Below are 15513 nucleotides of genomic sequence, written 5' to 3' on the forward strand. Positions count from 1 at the left end.
ACTTCTAGCATCCAAAACTGTGAGAAATAAATTTCTGTTGTTTCAGGCGGGCCCCCCCCCCCCCCCACCACCATCTAAAGTATTTTTGTTACAGCGCTAAGACCCTGACACTGGCTAAGGCATCTCAACTCAACCAACACACCATGCCTTCTGCCGTGTAGCACGCGATACCCAAAACACACAGACTGGTCGTGGCTAGGAGGCTTTGCTCTAACTCCCATGAACTTCTGCTCCAGGAGATTGAGTTCTTTTTTTTTTTTTTTTATTTATTTATTTTTTTTTTTCAACGTTTATTTATTTTTGGGACAGAGAGAGACAGAGCATGAACGGGGGAGGGGCAGAGAGAGAGGGAGACACAGAATCGGAAACAGGCTCCATCCAGGCTCTGAGCCATCAGCCCAGAGCCCGACGCGGGGCTCGAACTCCCGGACCGCGAGATCGTGACCTGGCTGAAGTCGGACGCCCAACCGACTGCGCCACCCAGGCGCCCCTCCAGCAGATTGAGTTCTATTCTAAGTTACGGTGCCTTGAGTTTCCTCCCAAATCGTTTTATGTCAGTTGCCCTTGCTCTCGGAGTCATGTGACTCAGTGAACGTTTTTACAACAACGGATGGAATGAAGAATGGAAAAAAAAAAAAGACATCTATTGAACCTAAGTCAAATGGAAAAGACTCGCTATAGAGAGGGAAGTCACTGAAAAAAAAAAGTCACTGTCAAATTAGGCACGCATAAGATGACTGCCAGATGGAAATGACAAACTGTGGCACTCTGGAAGGATTCTGCACTCAGCTCTCTTCCCAAGTGTCCAAGTTTCTGCTTCATTTTATATAAACCCACAATATAAATCATCAGTGATGTAATGAGGGTGTGGTTTAGGCAGAAATACATGTCTAATCAGCAGCCTCATCCATCAAAACATTGGCAAAACAAATGTACATTTTATATAAGTGCATTTTAATATGTTATAATTCAAGATATGTCAAATATGTATTTTTTAAAGTTTATTTATTTTGAAAGAGAGAGAGAGAGAGAGAGCAGGAGCAGGGAAGGGGAAGGAGGAAAGAGAGAGAGAGAGAGGGAAAGAAAGAATCCCAAGCAGGCTCCACACTGTCAGCACAGAGCCCGATGTGGGGCTCGATCTCACAAACTATGAGGTCATGACCTGAGCCAATATCAAGAGTCAGACGCTTCACTGACTGAGCCATTTAGGAGGCCATTTCTGTTTTGTGTGTGTGTGTTGTTTTTTTAGTTTATTTATCTTGAGAGAGAGAGAGAGTGTGTGCGTGAACATGAGTGGGGGAGGGGCAGAGAGGGAGGAGAGAGAGGTCAGATGTGTATTTTTTGTGATTCTCCTCCTTACTGACTTTGAACCAACCTCAATCACACCAAATAAGAAGGATCCTATAGTTTGATTACCAAAATTATCAATGTTACTATAATCAAGTTGATGAGACAAATACAGGATCTCCATTTTGCAACAAGCAAGTGGGTTCAAGAGACTTGACCAAGGTCACTTAGCAGGTAAGGGGTCGGTATCTGAACCCAAGTCTGATGCGAAAGCTCACGTCTTCGCCGTCTCTCAGTGACCCGTGGGGTGGATGGCTCAGTCCCCCAGACCACAGCCTGGCCCTCCAGATGCTGATTAGTCTCTGAGTCCTGCCCTTGCCCACCCCTAACCCCTTAGCTTCTTACCTTAGGGCCTGGACGTCCTGGGTAACCTGGGAGACCTGGCAACCCCAGCTTGCCCTGCAGAGAAATTATGGGACAAAGGTCAGGAGTTGAACCCTGAGGATCAGGAAAGAAAGGGCAGGATGGCTGGGACAGGGGGGCGGGGACGACAGCGTAGAATTCAGGGAAACGTGAGTTCAAGTCTTGGCTCCTGGCTGCTACAGGCATGTCTTTGGGCAACTCATTCCATTCAATTCTGTTGCGAACCTCAGTTTCTTTGTCTGCAAAATGGGGGTAAAAATGCCCGTCGCCTGCGGTGGGGATAAAAATCAGATAATGTAGTATGTGCAATTTCTCTATCATGCTGAGTGAAGGAATCAGAGACAGCGAGGTAGCAGTCTCCTGAGGCTGGAGACAAAACAGCCAAGGGCAGAAGGCAAAGGGCCAGGGAACACCTTCGCTGCAGGATGGGAAGCTGGAGGGTAGACTGGAGAGAAGGTGACCACGGTCCATTCACCTTCTCCCCAGCTGAGCCTGGGGGCCCCTCCTCGCCGGCCAGCCCCTCCTGCCCCTTCAGCCCTTCGGGACCATCTTCTCCCCGAGGACCGGGGGGCCCGGGGGGTCCCTGCAATAGAAAGGCGGTATCAGGCCCTGTGTCACTCCGGCCGCCTCCAGCTCCCTGTCTTAGCCCCAGCACCCCCACCCCCACCAATGTCTTCCCCAAGCTCCCCAGAACCACTAGATCCCTCATCTGGAAATCATCTTACCCGATCTCCTTTAAGCCCCCCATCGCCCTTGAAGCCTGGGAAGCCATCCTCTCCCTGGGGGAGAGAGAGTGTTAGAGGTCAGAGGTCAGAGGTCAGGGTTTCAGGGAAGGGACACAACCAGAAGCCCGTTATTAGGGCTCCCCTCAACCAGGAATCCCCTTCCTTCTCACCTTCTCTCCTTTCTCCCCCTGGAGGCCACGGTTGCCAGAGGTACCCTGAAAAACAAAAGAGACCTCCAGTCCCTCTCCTGCTTCAGAAGGGCCTTCCAACTCAGTTCCCTGTCGCAAAACAGTCAGGACAGACCCAAAAGGATATTGGACACGAGTGGAAGGGGGCAGCCTCAGAGGAAATGACCCTTCTCCAAAGCCTTGCTAGTGTGGTGTGCAAGAGGCTGCCTCTCCGCCCCTCTTCCCACTGGCAGCCTCCCAAGGTCATCTGTGTGGGGGTGTGCAGGGAAGGCCAAATTTCCGAGTAATTGATTCCAATCTCCCGGGGACACAGTGTCCACAGTTCCTTCTGGCAGGAGAATGAGGATGAACATTCCAGGCCCCAGTCTCATTCTAAAGGCAAAGGAATGTTCCCCATTGTGCTGGCCACAATGCGACTCTGTGCCTGGCAACAAAGCCAGTCTGTGCTTAGCTACACCAAGGCTGCTCAGTTCAAGCCCAGGTGCCCAAACCCCGGGCTTGGGTTGCAGTGAAAACTGCACTTGGCTACAATGTGACTGAGCTCAGAGACTATAAAGAAATTGCACTTGGATACAGCCTAACTGTGTTTTGACAATAGCATGACTGTCTCCAGCCACAGAAAGACACATGTAACTGAGCTCAGAGACTGTAATGAAATTGCACTTGGATACAACATAACTGTGTTTTGACGATAGCATGACCGTCTCCAGCCGCAGAAACACAAGGTTTAACTGAGCTCAAAGACGACAATGAAGTTGTACTTGAATACAGTAGAAGTATTTTGACCCTCGCCTGCCTCCGGGCAATTCCTTTGACTGCAGTGTAACCAAGCTTGGCTACCGTGATTCTCTGACCCTGGCTACAACGAAACTAGACTCAGCTACAACATGGCCTTCAACTTGCTCTCTATAATTATGGCTGGTTACAACATAACTCTGACTTTGGCCACCCATAGGACTCTGTGGCCAGCTGCAATAGAACCACCTCCTTGGCTCGGAGATAACTGAGCTTACCTCCAGTGCAAAAATGTGACAAGTTGCCTCTTGGCTACCGCCAAACTCTGTTCTCAGACCACAGGTACCGTACTTGGCTACAACGTGACTGGACTCATACAAATGTGAAGTCCAACGTCCCTGCCTTCGGTCAACAGTACGGCTCTTGGCTTATCCCAGCATTTCTGTGCTTGAAGATCATATGGCCCTGGGCTTGAGGTAAGACATAAACTGTCTGCTTCACTACAGAGTGCTGACCTGGACTGAGCTTAGGCCCTTCATGGGCCTAACTATTCTCAGTTACAAGGTGACAACTACATGACGGTACCTCCCTTTGGCTGTTCAGCTCCAGGTAACACACACATTTCTACCTATTGTCACTCAGATTGAAACCCCACTCCCACCACGCCTTTCCTGCAGATCGATACCTCTCAGCACATGTGCACAGGTTTACCATGAAGCTGGTTCCCTGGAGCTCATGCCAATGAATCACCCCTACTTATGCGCCCCAAGCATCACCTACCTTCACACCCCGAGGTCCAGGATAGCCCGGGGGTCCTGCTGACCCTGGTGGACCCTGGGATGGAGATAAGATCAGTGCCGTCCTGTCCTTCCCCCTCCATGTTACCAGTGCCCTCGTTCCTCTCCTCATGAGCCCCTGACCCCTGGCCCTGCCCTACCAACCCTCATCCCCAACCCGGCCTCTCTCCAGGCCACTCACCTGGGCCCCTTTCTCTCCTGTGGGACCCTCATGGCCTGGGTGACCCTGGGGAAAGAAGTTGTCAGGGACCTGGATTTGCCATCCAAATTCCCAAGCCTCCCCCTTCGCCCTCCTCCTTCTGCCAGCACCCACTTCTCACCGGAGGGCCATCAGATCCTTGAATGCCTGGAATACCTGGGTTTCCAGGGGGGCCCTGAAAGAAGATGAACAGTAGGGAGAGACACAGAGTCTCAGTCTGGCATCCCACCAAGAACAGCCCTACTCAGACATGCAGCACAGTACATCAAGGTCACAGCTCAGACATCAAGGTCACATAACAAGCACAGCCCACAGGCCACGAAACCTCTCCCTGGCTCTGCCCAGTCTTACTGAGCGACCCCGGGCCAGCCCCTTTCCCTCTCTGAGCCTCAGAAATCCTTCACTCCTGGGAGAGTGGAGACAAAGGAGGTAAAAACAGGGGGAGGAACACGTTGGGCTGGGGGATTCTTCAGCAATACCCCTTTCTTTAGAAGTGCCTCCACCTTCATCCGAGAGGGGTGGGCCTAGGCAGGCACGAGGTGACCCCTGTGTTCTGCGAATAGTTGATAGGTCCAGAGGCGGGCACTGGGTCCAACTAAACCAATCATTTTCTTCTGAGAATTTGAGGTAAGCGACGTCTCACTTCATAGAAACTATGATCAGGTGGGTTTAGGTAAAGAAACTATAAGGCCATGCGGAGCTGGGGGCTGAAATGGTGACAAATCGTGCAGAAACGGGACTGGCGGGGGGGGGGGGGTGGACAGAGACACGTGCAGGAAAAAGCCTGTCTGCTGAGGGAGAGGGAACACATGTGCCGGGGAATAAAGATGACACCACAGGACCCCAGAGAAAGGCCTTCCTGGCCCATGGATCTCGCTAATATTTTTGATGACGGTGGCTTCTGTGAGTTCCCCTAAATCCTGACAATGTGCCCTTATTTCTGTTTCCCCCAATCAACCCTTTCCCGTCAGTGATTTTTTTTTTTTTTTTTAAACTCTCAGCTTGCTGAAGGATTGTTGCGATTCACCGTTATCCAGGGCTAACCACAGGGCCCTGGGGGGAAGCTTTTCCTGCAGCAGAATTGAAGGAAGAAGACAGGAGAAGGTGGTGGTAGATGGGGTTGTCACTCACCTTCTCCCCAGGAGTGCCAATGGGTCCCTGGGGGCCAGGGAGTCCCTGGGGACATAAAGAAAGAAAAAAAAAAAAAAAAAGGAAGGTGAAGGAAGACATGAGAAATGAGCAATGAGCTGGGGAGTGGGGAGGCTGGGAGGGGTCTATGACCATGGCCGACTACTGTCAAACCCCGGTTATTGAAATCGATAGCTCAAACCTGGGATCCAGGATTTCCCTGCTGTCCTGGAGGGCCTGGTTCTCCGGGAGGACCCTGGGGAGAAAGTGGGGGTGCTGTGACTCTGGAAGGGACCCCAGCGTGGAGGTGCCAGTGAAATTGACAAGGGGGCCAGGGGAGTGCACAGGGATATGGACAGATGGCCACGGGGTCAGCGCATCAGAAAGCGCTAGGGGTCAGAAGGCGGGACACGTACCACATTTCCCTTGGCTCCCGGAGCACCATCAATCCCAAGTACACCCTGGGGGAGGAGAGGGTGTGAGACCCGGGCAGACACCACACAGGAGCCTGAGTCTGAGACACCGAGAGGTACAGGTGGGAAGATGAGCAGGCAGCGAAATCAGGTAACAGAAATGGGCACGCAGAGGAGACAGAGGTGAGAGGAAGACAAGCAGAGAGGTGGACAGATAGCGACAGTCTCACCGGGCGTCCCAGGGGACCAGGGGAGCCTCTAGGGCCGATCAGTCCTCGGGGGCCCTGCAAGGAGGTAGGAGCATTATTCCAGCACCCCTGCTCGGAGGCCCCGTGAGTCCTGGCTCCCTCCCCTGGGCCAGGCAAAGGGGCCTGAGAGCCCTGGTACTCACCGGTTCCCCAGCCTGGCCTGTGGGCCCCGGAGGTCCCTCTGCTCCCTGTGGGAAAGCATTCATCACTCGGTGAGGGGGGGGTGGGGAGTATAACCCTCAGAAAACCACCTTCCCTCATCTGGGCACCTCTTCCAGGGGATCCCAGAGCCAGAGTGTAAGGCAGTAACCAACAGACTGAGCACACGTGATTCAGTTCGGGCCCCTGACCCCAAACCTGAGTCCCACCTACCAACTCTGGTACTAGCTCCCAGCCCTCAGTCCACCTTTTTGAGCCCCACTGAGGATCCTGGCCCTCCAGCACAGACCCTCACCTCTCATCCCGGCCCCTGAAGACTCCATTCCTCTCTGACTCTCACTCTAAACCATTCCCTCTCTTCCCCAAACTTACCTTCTCACCATCCTCTCCTGGGGGGCCAGGTTGCCCCACATGGCCAAAGTCACCCTGGAGTTAGGAGGGGGGGGGGGCGTTCAGAGTGGAGATGTGAGGGTAGAGACCAGCCTCCCAGGGAAGGACATGCGGCACAGGAATGAGAGCTCGGATATGGGGATGGGGATTCTGACCCTGGGGGTGGGGAGGGCATCCTGAATACTAGGAGGCTTGACATGCAGGAGGGGCCTCACACACTCACCCTTTGGCCCTTCTCACCAGGCAGCCCTGGCAGGCCGTCAAAGCCCCGATCACCCTGCACAAAGAGACACCGCCTGAACCCCGAATCCTCGACCCAACCGTCCCTCTAAGTCCCGAACCTGACCTTATCACCTACCTTAGGTCCTGTGTCCCCTGGGAGGCCCCGGGCCCCATCTGCTCCAGAGCGGCCCTGTCAGGGAGGTGACAACATCACGACACCCATCGCTGTCTGTTGAGCTCCTCCCTCATGAAGAATCCTGGGGGATTCTCTGTGTATCAGTTTAACTTCCCAAACACATCTCAAACCCGTCCACTGTTCTTTATCTCCAGGCCCTTTCCCCAAGTGCACATCACCAGGATCACAAAAATTAAAATCTCCAGTCTCCATTAATTGTCCCAGTTCTTCATTTCCCGCTGCATTTAACAATTGTCTGGAATTATCTTGCTCATCATCTCCCTCAGTATACCAGTCTTTTCTTTTGCGCATGCTGTTCCTTCTACTGGAATGCCCTTCCTCTCCTGTTTACTTGGTTATACCTCAGACCTCAGTTCAAGCATCATTCTCTCTAGAAAGTCCTCCTTGGCTCTGTGACCTGACCAGATCCCTTTGTGACAAACTCAGTGGAGCTGCCATTCTCCGTCCTCGGTGCCCTTATCCCACCAATGACACCAGCAGACCCTGCGGGCACGGAGCCAAGACTCCTGTTGGGTGTTGAGGGATAGATGAGGGATGGCCTAAAGACTTATGAGTTACTCACCATCTTTCCCTCCCGGCCAGGGGGCCCAAGAGGTCCCTGAAGGCCTCGGGGACCCTAGGAGAGAAAAGGAGGAAGAAAAAGGAGAACAAGAAGGAGAAAGGACTTATTTTTTTTTTAATTTTTTTTTCAACGTTTATTTATTTTGGGGACAGAGAGAGACAGAGCATGAACGGGGGAGGGGCAGAGAGAGAGGGAGACACAGAATCGGAAACAGGCTCCAGGCTCCGAGCCATCAGCCCAGAGCCCGACGCGGGGCTCGAACTCACGGACCGCGAGATCACGAGATCCCGCGAGATCGCGAGATCGTGACCTGGCTGAAGTCGGACGCTTAACCGACTGCGCCACCCAGGCGCCCCAGAAAGGACTTATTTTTAATCATTCTCTAGGAAGGGCAGCAACTGCAAAGGTGTCCTCAGCCCCTTTGTCATTGTCCTCAAACAGCACTTTATCCTGTGGCTCCGGGAGAAGACCCTTCCCCTCCAATCCTGGCCCCATCCCCCAGTCTCACCTGTGGCCCCATTTCTCCCATCTCTCCTTTCTGACCGGGATACCCAGGGAGACCCTTGGAGGAAAGAGATGGGGAAATGGAATTAGAGGGAGGTTGCCCTTCTCCACTGATGTGTCCCCCTCCTCTGTACAGTCTCCTTACTCACCACAGGGCCTGGGCGCCCAGTGAGCCCCACCGGGCCAGGAGGACCTTTCATAGACAGCTGGAAAGATGGGGGAAACAGATCCTCAGGTCTCCCACAAAACCCCAACACCCTCCAAAAGAGCATCTTCAGGAGACAAACATCCACCTGCCCCCCAACTAGCCTCCACTATGCCCATCTCTGTCATTCCCTCAATGTCCTCCCATTACCCCCCGTTGGTCCCCTGATTATCTTCCACTCACCTGAGCCTGTTGCAGGACTGCCTGCGCCTGGGCTTGCTGGAAGGAGACTGGGGGTCCTTTGAGGGAGCTGCTTGCAAACTGGAACTAGGGGGCAGCTAGTCATGAGGGGGGGCCCAAGGAGAGGCCCCTCCTGGGTCAGGACTACACCCCCCAAGGATGTGCTACCCTATCCCCCTCTTACCGGCATCATGATCACAGTGCCTGGTAGACCCCGGATCCCATCGATGCCAGGGATTCCGGGGAGGCCAGCAGGACCCTGAGAGAGGGAGAGACACAGAGGGGGATGGAGGCAGAGAGATAGACAGACAGAGATGAGAGATAGAGATAGAGGGGGAGAGGGGAGAGACAGAGACATAGGGAGAAAGACAGAGATGAAGGACACTCAGGGATAGAGACAGATGGAAGGAGAAAAGCAGGGGATATACCCCCAGAGACAGGACATGGACCAGAGTGACAATTCACAGATGGAAAGAGAGATGAGCAAGTGGGGCCAGTGCCAGCTTCAGTGTGGTGTCCTCAGTCCCTGCCTCCCAGATCCATGTTCAGACATACACGTGCCCACCTTCAGCCACATGGCCCAAAACCTCACCCCCCCCAAAAGGATACAACCCAGAGGGAGTCTCTTACCGGTAGACCAGGGTCTCCAGGGAATCCTGGGGGGCCGGGAGGGCCTGAGGGGCCGACCACCCCCTGTTGGGGACAGAGAACAGAGGTTCATAAGGAGTGCAAAGCTCGAGCCAGGCCAACTTCTGACCCACCACAGACTCTGACCCCATGCAGACCTCCTTACCCATCACTGAGCCATTCCTGGCCCCTCAGTACTATATTGACCCATGCCACCCCCCAACTTTACATCCCAACCCCTATTTTGATTCACCCTTTGAGCCTCAAATATGCAATAATCTTTTAATGATATGGCAATGTTACACCTCAACCCTCCACCCCCGGGTCTCAAATACCCCAACTAGAATAGAAAGGAAGAGGGGGGTGTAGCCATCACTCACTCGGGGTCCTGGGGCTCCTGGAGGTCCCTCAAACTTCTGTCCCTGAGGGAGAAATGAGTGTGACCCCCGTTCTAGCCCAGACCTCTCCACCTCCTCCTAGCCCCAGGCCCCTCACCTGTTCAATCACTGCTGGTTCCCCTTTTGCTCCCTTCTCTCCAGCACCCTGGGGCAGGGGAATGAACAGAAAAGACACGTGAGCCCTGACCATGGTCAAGAAGAAGAGCATGAACTTCAGGGTGTGCTGTGGGGTCCTAATCCTGGAGCTGCCTCTCACTATCCGGTGACGGGGAACAACTTCTTCGACTCCTATGGCCTCACCTGCAGAGTCAGTAGGCAAATGATAACAGTGTATGTCCCCCAGGAAGAAGAATAAATTAAAACAATGGTCGACACATAACAAGCCCTCAGGGTAGGTTGGCTATGAGCATTCCCCTCCTCCCTTGCCCAATACCAAGGCTAGAACCTGGCACCCTTCCCAGTCTGCACTATTTTCCGAAGCAATCTTGTCCAATCCCTTGGCTAAAGGTAGCATCCCTCCGGTTGATGGTTCCCAAGTCTTTATCTCCAGCCTAGACCATGTCCCTTGAACTCCAGAATCTTCTAAACAATCACCCACTTGGCATCTCCATTTGGATGCCAAGCAGGGGTTGCCAGTTTAGCACATCCAAAATGGGACCCTTGATGCTTTCCACCCGCTCTTCCTTTAGGCGTCCCCATCTTGTTCAAAGGTGCCACCATGCATCGGCTAAGTCATCCTCGCCTCTTTCTCCATCTCCAGTAGTAAGACAGGCCCAGACCTGTCCACTTCTTTCTGTCCCCACTGTCACCACCTTGCTCCAGGTCACCAGGCTCTTGCTGCACAGACCACTGGTTTCCCTGCTGCCTCTCTGGCTCCCCCTACAGTCCATATGCTGTTCAGCAGCCAGAAAGAACTTTTAAAGCTCCAAGTCCCATCAGGCTCCATGAGCTTGATCAAGAGGTTTCTCATCACGCTTGGACTAAAGGCCAAACGCATAATTCTATACACGGAGCCATCCATTCGCGAAGTTCCTGTCACATCAGCATAGTGATAATATTTAGCAACTACAGTGGGGTGGTGGGAAGGCATTCTAGGCAAGATTAAAAGAAGGCAAAAGAGAAAATGTGGTCCTATGTGGTTCCAGGCAGGACTTCCTCCCCGCCCCCCCCCCCCCCCGCACCCAAATACTCAGACTCACAGAAAAAATCTGGAACTGAGTCTGTGACGGCTGCTCTGCTGCCCGGAAGACAGGGACAATGGTAGGGCCACCTCCTTCTTTGTCTTCTTTGGCTAACTTAGTCTCCAGGGTCCTCAGTTCTGTTCCACTGTCAGGGTCCAGGGGCCCCTGAGAACATTGTGACAGACCCAAGTTTGTCCCTGATGTCCTCATTGTCTGCCACCACCAGTTCCCAGGACTTTCCCTTCCCCCTTCCCTTCCAGCCCTGTCCACTTCCCACTGACCTCTAGCATGGTGACATTGTGGCCAATAGTCACAGTGGTGGTCATGACCAAAGGCGTGGGAATCGGAGGTAAAGTTGAAGCTGGTGTCTCTGTTTGGGGGATGTCAGGGGAGGTCTGCAGCAGGGACAAAAGAAGTATCAGTCCCCCAGGGGAAGCTAGACCCTGCCCCCGCCCCCAGCAATGCCCAGTCCGAGGAAGGAAACAAAGGAGGACTCCCCCAAAAAACCATCAGCGAGGTATAAGGTAGGGGACTGGGACTGGTCAATGGAGGCAAATGTGTTCTGACTGGATCAGGACAGCCGCCAGCAGGGGGAGGCCTCTTGTGTGGAAGAAGAGCAAGGCTGGGTCAGGTCTGGGAGACCTAGAAGGCAGAGTGGGGCTGGCTCGATAACCACAGTCAAGGTCCAGTACTCAGGACCAGACTCCAAGAAGCCCACCCCACATGTCTTCTCCCAAGGCAGAGCTCAGTGGTCAGCCAGCCAGGCCACAATTAGAGAGGCCTGGACAGCTGTAGAGAAATTTGGTCAAGGGCACAAAGAGGGTAGTAGAGGCCCAGGCCCTTCCTGAGGAAGGGGTTGGGGAGGGGTTCTTTTTCTGGGCCTGAAGTGATCATTTCTTTCTCTCCACTGAGTTAGTACATCAGTGAGAACAGATGGAATGTGACCAGTGACTCTCCCCCAACCAATGGCCTGCACCAAGGATGCCTACCCAGTGACTCACCAGCTAATGATCTCCCATTAATGACCTCTAATGATTCCTACAACCAGGGGCCCATTAGTGACTCCCTAATTAATGACCCCCATCAATATCCCCTGACTAATGATCCCACTAAGGGACTTAACCAATGACCCCTCCAACTAATAACTCACATCACTGGCCTTTATTCCTATAACTAGTTATTCCTGTAACTAGTGATCCATCAGCGGCCCCTGCAGTCAATGACTACAACCATTTACTCTCCCATCCAGTGACCTCCCCAACCAATGACCCCCTCCACAACAAGTACTAGCCAGTAGACCCTCAACTACTAAGCCTTACCAGTGACCCCCTAATCAATTATTCCCCTAACCAGTGATCCTCCAACAACAAGCAACCATGAGCGAGCCCATCTATTGCTACCCCACCAATGACCCCAAACAGTAATTTCACTAATCAGTGACCCATCAATGCCTTCCCAACTAATAATCCATCAGGGACTCCCAAACCAATTATCTCATCCATGACCCCTGAAAGTCATTTCTGCAACTGGTGACTATAACTGGTGACCCCACTAGTGCCTTCTAATCAGTGGTCCCCTACTGATGACCTACCTTCCTTCCCAACTAATAATCCCCATCAATGGCCCCTTCCCATTAACCCTAAACCAGTGACAACAATAACACCAACAGTGGTCTCTATCAATGACTTCCAACAATGACCCCCACTTAGGAACCTCTCAAACATCAACCTCAATCAATATCTCCCTTTAGTGACCTCCCAACCCGCAATCTCTATCAGGAAAGCCAAATAGTGCCCCCCAATTAGACTTCTCCAATGAATAACCCTCACCAGTTACCTAGACCAATCAATCCCAAACAATGACACTCTAACTAATGAACCCATTATTCACTCCAGCTAATTGCTGCCCTTAAGCAGTAGCCTCCATCAAGAACCTCCTAATATAAGGTAATCATCTGGGTTTGCCCCTTTCCTCCAGCCCCAAAAACTGGACATTGGGGAGCAGAGATGAGAAAGCTCATAAGACAGTTCCAGCCCCCCTGCCACACATAGTTGTCAGCTGAGACAAGTCAAAGGTCAGGGATTGGAGACCAAAGGCATAGAACTTGGATGAGGTACGAGCAGTCAGTAGGAATCAGAGACCAGAGGTCAGGCAGTCAAAGAGCAGAGGTGAGTGGCTGCAGATCCCTTACCTGGTTCTCCAGGGAGCCAGGAGGTAGGCTTGGGGTCAAAGTCTCCTCGTTCTTCTTCTTCTTCCTGCCCTTCCCCTTACGACCTCGCCCTTTTTTCTTCCCTTTTCCCTTCCCCTTACGTCGAGGGGCTGGAGTTTCTGGCTCACCCTGGGGGGCCTGGGAAGAGGACCTCCATCAGGTCCAGAGCCCCTCAGTGGAGCCCCCATGGCTCAGTCATCTGGGACCATGCTGGCACATGGCTCATTGGTCCCATGTTTTGAACCCAGGGCTCACTCAGTCCTGTGACCTAGGGTCAAGCATACGATCTGGATCCAAGAATCACTCAGTTATGTGACTTAGACCAAGGCCACTCATGCCTAGGACCTTCTTGAGGGCAGGAGTCACTCAGTCCCAGGTAGGGGTCAGAATTCACTCATTCCTGAGATCTGGATCCAGGGATGATTCAGCCTGACCTTAGGACAAACCCCTCACTTACCCCTGTGGCTATAGGGTCCAGGTTGTCACAGCCAGGAAGGTACCGCTCACAGGCCTGGAAGGCAGCCTGAGGATCTGGACTTATCAGCAACTCCTGAATATCTCCCTGGAGAGAGGATGGGGGCCAGGGAAAGAAAGCCACAGGCTGACTCTGACACCCTATTCCAAGCACCAAGGCTTGGTATTTCTCTACTCAGGGCCCCATAAGTATAAAGAGGGGGTGGCCCCACCACAGCCCCCACAATCCCTCTGAGAGGGAGGAAGATTCTGTCACGGTCACACCAAATCACAGCCATAAATCATACCCTACAACACCTGTCCCATCAGAGGCACATTTATTCCTTTGCCCCCAGGCACCTGACACCTAATATGTGCCAGGTGCCCTTTAAGGTATTGGGGATAAGGAGGGGAACAAGATGAATGTGGTCCCTGGCCCCCTGGAGGGGACACACATCACAACCACACACAGTCACACACCATCGTAGCAACCAGTACAGTCCCGCGTCTCCACCGTATTCTACCACGAGTCAAGTATGCACTATCGCGTACTGTTGTTTTGTGGCTCTACAATCTCACGCACCACAAGATGCACAACGATGCATTCCACTCCCTCTCCTCAGCTTCCTGGACCTGGGGTGAAGCTGGCCAAAACGCCTTCCCGTCCCCTGCCTCAGTTTCCCCGACCACTGAACCCCTACCTCAAAAGTCTCCTCCCCGAGATCCTGGGTTCCCAACACAGTGAGTCCAGCCGTGCTAATGAATCGAGGCCCCTGGCCCAACGTGGGGGGCTGAGGTTCACAGTCGGCCACCAGAGTCACCATCCTGCCATCCACACTGATTGCCACACGGTGCCACCTGCAAGAGGACAGTCTCAGTGGGGGGGTGCTTCTCACCCCACTTCTCTCTGGACCCCAACCTTCCCTATACTCACCTGCCATCCATGAGGTTGACCTGCTGGGGGAGGGGGCTGAAGGAGTCACCTAGAAGACCCAGAGCTGGCCCCAGAGCCAGGCCCAGCTGCCGAGCACCACCCTCATCATAAATGGACAGAAGGACAGATTGGTTGGCTGGCTGGCCCCGCAGAGTGATCAGCACGGAAAAGTTCTCGGGAAAGTGCCCGTCTGAAGGGGCAGAGGGAAAGGAGCAGCTTAGAGGGCCTGGCAGAGACCCATGCTCCCAGGATGACTCCCCCCAACCCCTCCTGCACTGACTCACCTGGAAAAAGCTCCCACGTAGGGATCCCAAGTGTGGTGGCCTTGCCAACCCTGAATGCCCGGTCACCCTCCGGGGCCCTCTGGGGGCAGAAGCCAGGCCCTTCAGAGACTCCAGCCTGGCCCCCTCGCACACCCAGGGCCTTCAGCACATCCACAGGGTCTGCTGTAGAGAGAAGCCGGGGTGCAGGGCAGTTAAAACAAATCTAGGACTCCATGTGAGTAGCTCAGGTTTGGGGGCTTCAGCCCCCCACGGTGTTTGTGGGTCACAGAGAAGGAGCAGGCGCGGGACCTGACCCATCTCACCACCCCACAGCTGTTCCAGCCTCGTCAGCCTGTTGACTCCTGTTCCCCACCACCCCCCCCCCCCCGGGGGGGTTTTGGGGGGGGGAAAAAAAAAAAAGCTGACCTACTTCTGGGATGAATCAAGGCTTCCTGGCCTGAGCCCCAGAGCCAGACTGTCCCCCTCTCTGCTCTCCCCCACACCAACTCCCTGGGGCTGCTTCCCAGCCTGAAGCCCCCTGCCAGGGGAAACCCGCTTGGGGGGGGGGGGCTCCTAGTGTGTGTTTCCCCCACCTCCTCCCTCTGACCTCCTCCTTTGACTGCCACTTCCTCTGAATTCCTCCTCCCTGATCATCACCCATGATCTACTCCCTTTCACCACTACCTCTCCTGACTTCTTCCTTCTGACCCCCTCCTTCCTTGATCACCATCACCCATGACCTCCTCTTTCTGCCTAACCCAGTCTCCTCCATCTGACCTGTGACCTCCCCATTTTATCACCTTCTCTGACCTCCTCCTGATGACTGCCTCTCTCTAATAACCTCCTGACCTCCTCCCTCTGACCCTATCCCTCCTGACCTCCTCCCT

General features: G+C 53.6%; 1 protein-coding gene across 1 annotated transcript in view; it reads right to left on the bottom strand.

Moving 5' to 3' along the window:
- The window catches only part of COL5A3 (collagen type V alpha 3 chain), a 34937-nt gene that overhangs the window by 15989 nt on the left and 3435 nt on the right, over positions 1 to 15513 (bottom strand). Inside the window, exons 2-31 of the mRNA XM_040449641.1 lie at positions 14648 to 14809; positions 14364 to 14553; positions 14131 to 14287; positions 13434 to 13538; positions 12959 to 13114; positions 11049 to 11162; positions 10786 to 10932; positions 9684 to 9731; positions 9569 to 9610; positions 9192 to 9254; positions 8746 to 8820; positions 8565 to 8648; positions 8326 to 8382; positions 8181 to 8234; positions 7673 to 7726; positions 7051 to 7104; positions 6916 to 6969; positions 6675 to 6728; positions 6287 to 6331; positions 6126 to 6179; positions 5899 to 5943; positions 5685 to 5738; positions 5486 to 5530; positions 4476 to 4529; positions 4337 to 4381; positions 4139 to 4192; positions 2606 to 2650; positions 2436 to 2489; positions 2186 to 2293; positions 1693 to 1746 (exon numbers count right to left, since the gene is read on the bottom strand). Coding sequence (XP_040305575.1) covers positions 1693 to 1746; positions 2186 to 2293; positions 2436 to 2489; positions 2606 to 2650; positions 4139 to 4192; positions 4337 to 4381; positions 4476 to 4529; positions 5486 to 5530; positions 5685 to 5738; positions 5899 to 5943; positions 6126 to 6179; positions 6287 to 6331; positions 6675 to 6728; positions 6916 to 6969; positions 7051 to 7104; positions 7673 to 7726; positions 8181 to 8234; positions 8326 to 8382; positions 8565 to 8648; positions 8746 to 8820; positions 9192 to 9254; positions 9569 to 9610; positions 9684 to 9731; positions 10786 to 10932; positions 11049 to 11162; positions 12959 to 13114; positions 13434 to 13538; positions 14131 to 14287; positions 14364 to 14553; positions 14648 to 14809 — 2327 coding nt within the window. The remainder of the gene's footprint in view (positions 1 to 1692; positions 1747 to 2185; positions 2294 to 2435; positions 2490 to 2605; positions 2651 to 4138; positions 4193 to 4336; positions 4382 to 4475; positions 4530 to 5485; positions 5531 to 5684; positions 5739 to 5898; positions 5944 to 6125; positions 6180 to 6286; positions 6332 to 6674; positions 6729 to 6915; positions 6970 to 7050; positions 7105 to 7672; positions 7727 to 8180; positions 8235 to 8325; positions 8383 to 8564; positions 8649 to 8745; positions 8821 to 9191; positions 9255 to 9568; positions 9611 to 9683; positions 9732 to 10785; positions 10933 to 11048; positions 11163 to 12958; positions 13115 to 13433; positions 13539 to 14130; positions 14288 to 14363; positions 14554 to 14647; positions 14810 to 15513) is intronic.

This window comes from Herpailurus yagouaroundi, unplaced genomic scaffold, assembly GCF_014898765.1.
Source record: "Herpailurus yagouaroundi ecotype Mexico unplaced genomic scaffold, PumYag 200, whole genome shotgun sequence".
Classification (NCBI taxonomy): domain Eukaryota; kingdom Metazoa; phylum Chordata; class Mammalia; order Carnivora; family Felidae; genus Herpailurus; species Herpailurus yagouaroundi.